An 11773-nucleotide genomic window follows, 5' to 3' on the forward strand; every position below is an offset into this window, starting at 1 on the left:
ATGACGGATGGTGGGAGCTGCTAGGTGTCAGTCAGTCTAGTCAGACTGGACCAAACACAGCCAGAGCAAGACTCTTCACTACTTAGACTGAAATTAATAAAATCTGGAGATGGAATTCTTCACCATGCGCCATCTGGAACAACAATCACCAGCCAAGATATTCTCCTGTCTGTCAGACCAAATGATGTCTCTCCTCCATTATAACCATGCCTTCCCATCATCGTCAGACATATCCAGAGTTGTATCACACCATTAGTAGAATAGAGTAGAATGCAAAGATCTAATGCTCTTCTCTGTGTTTTTAAGAGTGATCCAACCAATTTTACCAATGGTTGTGATAATGATTTAAACATCGGTACACACTGTGCATAGTCCAACATCACTAGTATTAAATAGCTATGTTATTTTTTGTGACCAGAGTTGCTATTGTGTTCTCAGTTATTCTCATCTATTTTTGCGGAATGGTAGTGGTAGTCAATGTTGCATTAAAAACATAGGACATACTGATGTGCTAGTTGGAACGTTGGCTATAGCAGTTGCAATGATATCTGTAATCTTCTGCAGTGACATTTTCCAATGAATGGGTAGGTAAATGAGGGTGGAACAATGCAGTCTGGCAATATATGCATAAACAGCTATTGTACATCAACGCATAAACACACACTCTCTCAGGAATCTTTCGAACACATTCTCTCACCCTTTTAAATACACACAGAAAAACACACGCACACACACTCGCACGCACGCACACACACGCACACACACAGAGCCTGAGAGAAAATTAATGAGCTCTCATTCATATTCCTGGACAAAGAGAGCCATATTCACCCTTGGATGGTTTATTGACTGATTTCATTTATTTGTGTGAAATAAATAGGAGGTAAACATTGGCTCGCTCCCACATTTTCCGCGACACACTCGCTGCACAGAATTCTGGGAGAAATGATCCCACCAACAGCGGGGTCACTGATTGGCTCTCGCGTCAGTGTGTGACAAATTACCCAATGAGAAATGGTTTACCCATTTCCACAAAGTAATTAACCTGGGTGATAGTGAAACAAATTATTACATTTATGTAATATTATTTCGCATCTGTCGCCAGGACTGGGAAAATCTTTATCCCTGTGCACGCCTCCCCAACCCTCCTGATTGTCTTGTGATGCTCTGTGAATATTAACACATCCAGACGTCGACACATGCGCGCACACACACACTGGCGTTCACTCGGCTATTGAGTGCCAGTTGCTGCACTTTTTGTAGCTTTATTATTTATGCATGCTAGTTTGTATGGAGGAGAGCATCCAGATCAACAGTGATACTCCACATCGTGTGCTGGATGTTCCGATCCAGGTAAAGAACAGGCAACAATGGGTAGATCTTGAATGTAATAGTATTGAGAATGTAACCTAAAGAAGTAGCAGTGGCAGCCAAAGAAAAACAGGCTGTCGGTGGGTTTCGTTAACCAAACTACCTTCTGTTTCCCAACCCCAGACAACATTACTAATATAATGAGGATTATTATTATTATTTCAATTAACTCATTTGTAAACACATTAGTGCATTTACCAAGCCTCTCATATGGAGACATTGTCCTATATCCTCTCTTCAGGCAGTCCCATGCTCCAACCATAGACACACTATAGGCCTACTGTCACAGGCAGAGAAGGTCACATAGATCAGTGGTTCCAACACACACACACACACACACACACAGAGAGAGAGAGAGAGAGAGAGAGAGAGAGAGAGAGAGAGAGAGAGAGAGAGAGAGAGAGAGAGAGAGAGGGGATAAGATATGTGTAGAGTTTAATAGCTCGCTCCACATGCTTGTTTGATGTTCTGTCGGAGGCGCTGTAAGTGATGCTGCTACTGCACCACGATTTAGAGCTTGTCGCCGTTTTGTTGGGGAGATTATCCTCAGGGACGTGCGTTAATACAGCCGAGATTGCTCCAAATCTGGGTTTGATGAATGAATCCGTGATATACATTGACATGACGAAACAAAATATAGGCCTGTAAAATCAACGTTACAGCGCGATAGTATCCATCAAATCTAAGGTCAAACCCGTCAATGGAGCTCGGGGGGAAGAGAAGGCAGAACTCATGGCACGGTCGCATTTACTTGACATATTTGGCTGGATAGGATGTGTCATTCGATTCGGCAAAAACGTTTGTTGTTTTGAAAGATGTGCACGACAACACGTATTTCTGTTATAGAAATGATAGAAATCTATAAATATAAATATATATTATTCATTGTCTTGAGCTTTCATATCCATAACACGCCCACATTCTTGTCCACTTGCTTTTCTCTAGTCTGGGGGTGGAATTCCATCAGTAGCCTACGTCGGTGAAATATCAGTAGCAATACGTATTGGACGGATATACTGTAGACTATTTACAGCTCGTTGTTAGATAGGTTGATGTTTTGATCATCGGTTTTCCTATTTATTGTAGGCCAACTGTATATCACCGGAGACCGGTGACTCATGCCCGTGCCTCCGAGTCCGGGTATAAAGCATTTCAGGGAAATAAAAATAAACATTAGGTCAGTATTTGATTTTGATAGGCTGGGTGCATGCGTCACGTTCAAGAAAAGGAGGTTGATTCGTGCTGTGACATATTGAAAATGATTTTAATTTGTTCATTTACAGTCAATTGATAAAAACATGGCCATGAAACGAAATGGTTTGTTCAGTATCAGATCAAACATTTAAGAAATTCTGATATGATAATAAGCACAGACAATAATTTAGAACATATCACAAACTGACCAAATGGGAACAAGTCAAGAATGCTTCCTCTACACAAAACATCCTATATAACAGATTATATTCAAGTCGATTTTTCTTGTCTTAATTATAGTAGGCCTGTTTCCGTAAATTTACCTTGGCCAGCACATGCAGTCAAGTTCGTTTCCATGTTGTGTGATTCCTTTGAGATTATCGCTTGTCTTCCTCTTCCGTTGTATGAATCTTTTTATGCTTTTCAAACAAAAAACTCCCAGGTGTGTGTCCGTGGCCCATCATGGTTACATGCTGTGCAGCAGGTGACATTAAAAACGAGTTTTATTCTTTTTGAGAGTTTTTACACCCTCGACCATCGGCCGGTGGAAACTGTTAGAAACTCCAGTAGCAAATATCAGTACTATTTTGTTATAGACAAAGGAAAGGAAAACGAGGTGGTAAATATATATTTTTTAATAAATAAAATGACAAACAAATAAATAAATATACATAGCCTACATGTAAAATAAATCAAGTTATAAAAGTTATAAATCAATACATGCACATCATAAATGAATAAGCTAAACATTTACCCATTTATCCACCTTCAAATCGTTTGGTTTTAGTATTAGTGTGCCAACAAAACTGTGGCTGTTGTTTGCTGTTGCCTTGCTTTTTTTGCTTGGAGACATTCTCATCCTTGTCCAACTGTATTGGGCTGGATGTGTTCAACAACAAAACAAAAAATGATAGATGACAAAGTAAAAAAACGCGTAAAACGTGGCGCTTGGCTTGGTGGTGGTTGGCCTACTACTAAGTAAAACTCATGGATACTGTGTGCTCCAGCGCTTTTCGCCGCAGGGAGGCGATGCTCGTCCCTCTCCAGACGTCATTTTCCGGGGAGCTACACAGCTGGGGAGAGCTCGTCACGTTGGTGGGACCAGACAGGGAGGCCGGGACCATCCCGGGGAACGGGTTCTGGTAGAGGTGAGACTGGAGCCCGGATCCGTTCGACGACATGTTGGATAGCCCCATGGAGTTGGGCGGCGGGCCGGACAGGCTGCACTGGGACAGGGACTGCGCCATGGCATGCTGGTGCTGGCGACCCAGGGCTGGAGGGAGCTGCAGCTGAGAGACGCCTGGCATCCCTGCCGTGGCCCAGCGGGTGTCGTTGGCGTGGAAGGAGCACAGGCTGTCGCCCATGGCCGCGGCGGCGGCAGCAGCAGAGTTGAACTGACTGTGCAGGCCGTGGTGGGTGGGCAGCAGCGTTCCCGGAGCGCGGAAAACGTTGGTGGTCTTCTTGCGCTTCTTCCACTTGGCGCGTCGGTTCTGGAACCAAACCTGGAGTAGAGAGAGAGGGAGAGAGATGGGTTAGAATCTGGCTACAGTGTCATCAATGTGAGACACAATGAGTAGGCTACTGTACATTTCTCTATACGGTCACTTTAACGCACGGGAAAGAGGTTTAGGTTCTTAGAAGAGCAGGAAGCCCATAAAACATATATTTCCATTACAAATCTTCTTTATATCAGCGGATTCCATGAATAACACTAGATATAATATACAACGGATGAAATGATATGCCATAAACGAAGGATTTGATATCTTACATGACATAACGCCAAAATCCATGTCGGTAAATGGTCTGTGGCATGCCTGCATTAGTCCATGGATATCATACAATAAAAATGGCTACGTCAGAAAACACAATAGCCCTATGCGGGAGGTGGTCCAGTCAGCTGACAATATGTGATTGGAACTGTTATGAGCCCTATAGCCCATGATTTCGATATGCATTTTAAATAGGCTAGCCGAAACCCGTTTACTATTTAGAATATTCAAAAAAAATTATACAGAGCGACTAACAGTAGAGTGCATACCCTTTTCGTACTTTTTCATACTATCAAACTTAGCTTATATAATTTGCTGCATAACATGGATATAAACACTTACTCTTGGCCTACACAAAACAGCAATAAAGGCGTTATTAATGTGGCCCAGGCCTCTTTCGTAAATGCCACAAGCAGTGTTTATTCTGCGGGTCCTTGAGAGACTGTCTATATAGATCTCATACTAGGCCTAACCCGGTTAGCACCGATGATTAATGTGAAGATTTGGTAGAGATACTGTGCCGTAGTATTAAGAGGCCCAATCTCAGTCTATCCCCCAGAGCAGCCAGCCGTGAAATCAGGCCTCAAATGCATTACACTTCAAAGGAAAGAAAATGCAATTTCTCATTCTGTTTAAAAGACAGAGTACACGTTCAGCGCTTCCGCCATTAAGACGTGGAACTCTGACAGGCCCATTTCAGAAGAGAACAGCGCGAGCTGCATGCGCCTTATCATTTGAAACATCCCAGATGTAGGCTATTTTAACCCACTGGCTTCCTATTATTATTATCATTGGCTATACGCTTTATATAGGGCTCGTCATTTCGCTAATTATTATTTTATGTAAATAAAATATTGAAACCAAATTGATCCGTGCAATAATAATGATTACCGCTGTTACTGTTTCACATGTGAACGACTCCTCTGCATTTTTCATTGCTGCTTAATAAGCCCTTATCGCAATAAATAATTCAGAAATTGGTTGATAATAATGGATTTGGTTTTATTGCACTATCGTCGTGAGAAGGGCTACATGGTAATGCAGGACGATGCATCAGAGGACCCAAACCAACTGCTATGTCGAGCTATTATTGAATGAATCTCGTGAGCTATTTTGACAACTGAGCTATATGGAATGTAAAGGGAAACAAAATAAACCATTAGGGCCTACCATTGATCCTGTTGTCACCTAATATCAATATAGATGTAATTATGTTGTAAAATATAGTTTAATAGTGAGGGTATAATAAAGATAAAATCATCATTCCATTTTCATTATGCATGAGAACGCACGAATATTGGCCCACTCCAATAGGACAACTAAACGAAACGTTATTAGATTTTAAGGACCAAAGTCATTGTCTAATAAAATAGCCTACCTCTTGTATCATTTCATCTGGCCCATTGAGAGTTGTATGTGTGGCTTATTGCATATGCGCATTATCATTTGTGTAGTTTACCGTGCATAATAATTCAGTCAAATGTATGCATGCAAAATTGAATGTTGCTTTTGATACAGTGAGTAGGAAAAAATACACTCATATTTAGGAAATTCTTATTTTCATGAATTAAATCGGCTACCTAGGCCTACATTAAGATGCCCTTAATATTTCCACGTACAATCTGTAATTTTCAGATATTATGAAAACTTACACTCATGGAATTTAAATGATAGTAACTATCCAAGTCGATTTATTAATGCAACTTTGGAACCATGGGTTCCACGTTTCATCCCAATCTTGTTTTGAACGTTCGTTTTAAGAATGATGCCCAGCTGAGAATTCTGTTCAATGCGGTCTCAATGTGTGGTGATGAAGATTTAATCTTAAATGCATAACTGTGGCTGGGAAACACGATGACATTTCAAAAGGATTAGTAGGAAAAGCTTTTGTCATCATTGTGATGTCTCCAGATTGACTTTAGATGCAGTATAACGCTAGCTAGTTAATGTTGATGGGAGAGCAACCACATTTTAGCTAGCTAACGTTAACATTGCTAGCTATTTCTGACGAACTTGAGAGAGATGGCAACATTGCCATGAGCTAGCAAAGTAAACTTGACGACATTATAATAATGGCAAAGTTGTTTTATACTAATTATTTGTCTACGTTAGGAATGCCATTTTATTTCCAGGCCACTATAGTGTAAATTTGACGAAACAGTCACTAGCCCCTGCTCAGAAAGACTTGGCATTAGGCCTAAACATCAATCAGACGTCAATATTCTGCGGCATCTGTAGAATGTCGATAACAATGGCAACGACGAGACAGAGTGACGGAGGTGCACCTATGGTGAAAGCTGTTTTAATCTCAAATGTAATTTGTATTAGTTCTGTTCGTTCATTCTGGACAATTGTATCTCATAACATCCCGGTTTTGTCAGCTCTGTCTTGAATAACATCATTTTGGGAAACGTTTCTTGCATCTGGTTTCAACCAATTCGCTGTAGAACGTTATTACCCGGGCTCTTGCGCGTTATTTTCAGAACCATTTTGTCAGAGATTTAGGTTAGTCTAGCGTACATTTTGTATTTCCTGATACGTTTAACAACAAAAACAAGACCCTCAAAAAATACAATCGAGGTTCAGGTGTAAACTATTATTATTTTTGACAGAAGGAAATAAAAGATGGTTGCCTCGAGGAACACAAGGCGTGGCCTATATGCTATTCTCCTTTAGTATATCGCTAATGGATTACATGTAGTTTTAGTTCCAAGGGAATAGCCTATTAGTGGCAAATACTTTAGGTTATTATACATTTCTAGTGGCCAAATTTTTACGCAGTATCAAGATGTATGGTAGGCCTATTTTAATTATTTCAATAGTCTACACTTCATCTTCTTTAGATTCAAGCTACTTAGCCTATATTATATTGGCACTTCTGTGAGAACAGCTGTGAGTTGGCTATTTTCACCGAGTGGTAATTTAGACTGTAATGAAGATGTACTTTGCAATTAGCCGTGGTGCCTAGTTACTTGAGGAAATATTGTTTTTGTGCACGTGAAGTGAAATAATAACACCCACTGACGGTTAATATTTACAGCATTTTTGAGGGTTAAGAGGGCAAATTACATACACATTTCATCACATCATTTCCCGCATTATTAGTACACTACTCTTACAGTGTTATTATAGGCTACTTGTTTCAAAATAATTTACTATGACACATACATTTCCCAATCCATATCACAAACAAACCTGCACGCGAGATTCCGTTACCTGAACGCGAGATTCCGTTAGGCCGATCCGTAGGGCCAGTTCCTCCCTCATGAAGATATCTGGGTAGTGCGTTTTGGCGAAGCTGCGCTCCAGTTCGTTAAGTTGGGCTGGGGTGAATCGGGTCCGGTGTCGCTTCTGTTTCTGACTCTGACTTCCTCCGGATTGGCTGGAGTTATTCTGCTGCTGCTTGTCCTGTTGCTCTTTACTGTTGGCCTGCACGCCGGAAGGGTTGGACCCACCATTGTTGATATCGTCTCCAGGGAGCATGGTGGTCCCCTCCACGGTGTCTGGCCCCGGGGCTAGCTCGCCGGAGTGGCCGGGGTCAGGTCCAACTCCACCACCTAGCCTGCACTTCAGAGCCTCCCTGTGACCCAGCAGCTCTGCCGCGGCATCCTTCATCCCTGGATAGACAACACCCGGTCAGAATTTAAAGGCAATGTCACAACTATTTTGTATAGGCTAATGCATAGGGAAAAAATTAAATTAGTATGATATATTTTTAAAATACATTGTTTAGTTAGATTATCGAATGTGACACTTTTATGAAGCTAACGAAGTCTGGCAAGGGGATAATAGTTTGTCATGCATGCAGATAATTGGTTGAACATTTTGTCATTTTACAAAATGCTCTCTAAAAACTTGGTGAAACCATCAAAGTGGACATTACATTATGGATAAAACCAGACACTAACTGTCTTTTAAACAAGCACATAACTATCAAAGGCTACAGCGTTTAATCTAGGCTACTCCTTAATTCCATTTGATCACATCAATAATTTAGAAAACGGTTAAATCAAATTACGCAGTAATATAATAATAATAATTACTTTTCCAATGAATTATCTCACTTAACTGACATTAAGATAAAATAAGAAACAAATTGTCAATTTTCTCTGCTTGATTTAGATTAGAAGTGCCTCCAGCTTACAGTAGAGTTGAAGACCGGAGTTTGGCGACGATAACTCACCGAGGCGAGCATCCAGGAGGTCGGCGTGCGAAAGCATTGCGCACCTCTCCAGTGCGAAATGCTATTTCAAAAAAATCTCTATGACTTTAACCTGTTTAAAAAATATATATAGCCTAAATAAAAGCAAATTCTGTTTGTGGTTAAAAAAGGAGGTTCCTTGCATTATAATGTCCTTTAGAGAAACGGGGAGGCGCCTAACAACCCAATGAACCCATGAGCTTCTTTAAAGGAGAGCCAATCAGATTTGAAGCTCTAGATATGTCAACAACCTCGAGACCCCAGAGCAGCCAGCCACTCAAATTCTCCCATCCAGCCAAATTCACAAGTTCATTTCTCCTCATTTCTGTAATTGGCTTTGATTTCAACTCCAAATTATATCAAATAAAATCACTTGATTTAATATCTGTGAAAGCTTCGACCCATTTGATAAACTGGATCAGCGCAGTATTTGTTTAATTGTGCGTGCTGTTGCTGCCTTTCTCTATAATGGATGAGCCCCAGGTTTGAACAACGACTGATTTCCCCAAGTTAACAGCCTCTGTGGCTACATAAACATATTAGACTCGTTTCTGGCGTGTGAATGACACAACATATTTTCTACACAAATAACTGCCTCAAATTAGGTTAAACCTACATAGCCCGAGTATGAAAGCTCTTAGTGTGCGTTTTATACCATATCTTATAACCAAGTCAAGGTTACGTTTATATCAAGTGTCTGTTGAAGTGGCTCAATGACTTGTGTTTTAATAGCAAGGCCCTTTGTCATTTTTAAACGGTGAATGGCTGTGGATATTCTTAGTTTCCCCAGACATGTTCGACCTCTTTTATCCAACGTGTCCCAGTCGGTCCTGCCTTTTGGAGATGAAGTGAACCTCTGCTAATGCCTCTTACTCCCCATTCAGCCAACAACAAAGTTTAGATTAGCGATATATTTCAAACCAGAGTAATTTTCAACACCATTAGGCTTTTATGTAATTCGTGCCAAATCTATACGATTTTTATTACAATTATTAGAGTAAAATCAGTATAAATTAGAGTTGATTTACAACTGTTTAGGCTCGACGGTCATGCAGGGTGGGACTTATTGTACATGATATGTGAGCAAATTAAGTGCATAATTCGGCGGAAGGTTGAAACTGAGTTGTGACTGAACATGATCTGAGGATGTTTCCCTTTCATGGAGACAGCGGATCTCCCAGAAGGCGTGGGTTGCACTAGAACAGACACAATCATGCTTTAAACACTTTGCTGTTGGCCAATTGCTTTTCATGGTATTGATTTTTCATCCAATCTGCCCAAATTAAGCGTACTCATTTCAGTCAGACCAAGCAGGTAGGCAAGAAACAGGTATCCAATGTAGTCTATAAATATACCGCCATTATACCAATTAGCACATTAGGTTCTTGTCACACATCATGTTCCCAAAATATATAAGGGACACAAAAGAATCCAACAGGCTCCCTACAGCTGTTGGAAGGTTTTGTGAAAGCTAGTTCATTTGTTGTGGAGTGAATGGTGCCTTTTTGGAAGTAACACAAAGGATGCGTCCTAGCGTAAACTTGGGGCACTTTGGGGTCCTTTCCCAGCCCATCTCGAGTTGAATTAGCTCGGCTCATCTTTTATCTAGTGGCAATCTGGTGGGCCGACCGACCGGGGAGCGCGAGAGAATCTCGGACACAACGGGGTCACTGGCAATCGCTCACGCGCCACGCAACCGCAGGGTAGATTATTATACTGCGCGTCCTGAAAATGAAAAAAGAGAGAAGAGTGTGGATTCGATTTGGAAACAATTGTCTGTTCCTCTCCGGATTAAAGCGCCGGACCAGAGAATGTGTGCTTAATTCAAGATGTCCGGGTTTGTGTTGTTCTTTCCCACTTTTTATTTGAAGAACATACATCTTTTATTTGCTATATTCAACATCAACGAGATGTAAACATATTAGCGTTATAAAATTATATAATATGTTACCAGTTTATATGTGTCAGTTTAGGCTGTCTTCGGTTGTGCGCTGAAACAATAACGATCATTTAAAATCATGACTTTGTTTGGTCTTCGCTGCTCAGTCAGAACAGCAGCATAGCGGTGTGATTGATTGCGCGCTTCATTTTACGAGTTTTCAATAGCTCACGGCTTTTATGGCTGTACAAACAAAAGTAAATGACTCCTCTCTGCTCGCCAGCTCACATTTAACCCGGCAAAACGCCTAGAGGCAAGCGCATTGGCATGGTGCTCCAAGGCATGGGAATAAAACTGTACTTTTAAAGGATATATCATGTACAAAAATACACATGGGCTTCATGAAAATGCTTTGTGCAGAAAGTGACCCTACATTGAATTCCACGCTCTTTGATGCACCTTGTCTGATCGTTCTACAGTGCTGTAAAGGGCAAACGATGGACTTGTTTTGGCGGATGAAGTGATTTTCCTCTTATAAATCGGTCTCACATTGTTGCCCAAAGACAGAGGAGAAAAACAACAATTAGGCTGAAAACACATTGGCTCCCTCTAATGCAATTTATTCACCTAGTTTACTTCGTACAATACCTATATAATGAACCTCTGTACGACAATACCTGCCCCAGAACTAAGCACAGGGATTTTAAGATTTATTGGCGAAACATGGTGGATTTACTATTTTTTTAATGAAAGTCATTTGTGGGAAGAAATGTAACCGTTTCCTGGTGCGACAAAAGGTATTTTCAGTATATGTTTATTCCGGTGGAATGTAGGCTTACACTGTGTAACCATAGGCATATCCCCTTTCTATAATAATAACAATAATAACAATAATAATAATAATAATAATAGGCCTAATACAATCAGTCAAAAGCATCAGACATTATAAAATATATCTCAAATAGGCCTACGCTATTGTTTATTATTGGCCTTTGAGTACATTTTATAGAATAAAATCACGAGTTCATCACGAACAAATATAGCAAATAAACAGCAACCTGCAAAATATTGAAATAAGGGACTCGAAAGCTAATAGGCCGATAGATTTTTTTGCCAACTGCCTATAAGGCAATTGGTGCCATAGTGAAACATGATTATTTTGATTGTATTTATTGATGTTGTTATTACTTTATACATTTTTTTATTCGAAGGATTCTTGGTGTTTGGCTATGTCAACACCTTTACTATGTATTTCTCTAACGAAATTGTAACCCATAATTTAACACAGTGTGTCTGTGTATATGTATGTGTGTGTCTGTGTATGTGTGTGTGTGTGTGTGTTTGTCAGATAAAGGTCCT

General features: G+C 40.4%; 1 protein-coding gene across 4 annotated transcripts; it reads right to left on the reverse strand.

Moving 5' to 3' along the window:
• Positions 1–2611: 2611 nt before the first annotated feature.
• On the reverse strand, positions 2612–8668 carry otpa (orthopedia homeobox a). 4 transcript variants are annotated; one of them, XM_014137780.2, is made up of 3 exons: positions 8518–8668; positions 7530–7951; positions 2612–4064 (listed from the first exon to the last, which is right to left on the reverse strand). In XM_014137780.2, exons 1-3 carry the CDS (start codon positions 8552–8554, stop codon positions 3537–3539), a joined length of 987 nt encoding a protein of 328 aa, XP_013993255.1. In that variant the 5' UTR covers positions 8555–8668; the 3' UTR covers positions 2612–3536. The 4 variants fall into 4 exon arrangements, with proteins under 4 accessions (XP_013993255.1, XP_013993237.1, XP_013993245.1 ...); XM_014137762.2 differs by having other exon boundaries at positions 8479–8667; XM_014137770.2 differs by having other exon boundaries at positions 7551–7951; positions 8479–8666.
• Positions 8669–11773: the final 3105 nt, after the last annotated feature.

The sequence above is a fragment of the Salmo salar genome, chromosome ssa01 (assembly GCF_905237065.1).
Source record: "Salmo salar chromosome ssa01, Ssal_v3.1, whole genome shotgun sequence".
Classification (NCBI taxonomy): Eukaryota; Metazoa; Chordata; class Actinopteri; order Salmoniformes; family Salmonidae; genus Salmo; species Salmo salar.

Coding starts and splice junctions, on each gene's coding strand:
- otpa (XM_014137762.2), bottom strand. CDS start 8,554: ATGCTTTCGCACGCCGACCTCCTGGATGCTCGCCTCGGTGAGTTATCG. Junction 7,952..8,478: donor CTCCGGTCTTCAACTCTACT/GTAAGCTGGAGG, acceptor TTGTCTATCCAG/GGATGAAGGATGCCGCGGCA. Junction 4,065..7,529: donor TAACGGAATCTCGCGTGCAG/GTTTGTTTGTGA, acceptor TCTCTACTCCAG/GTTTGGTTCCAGAACCGACG.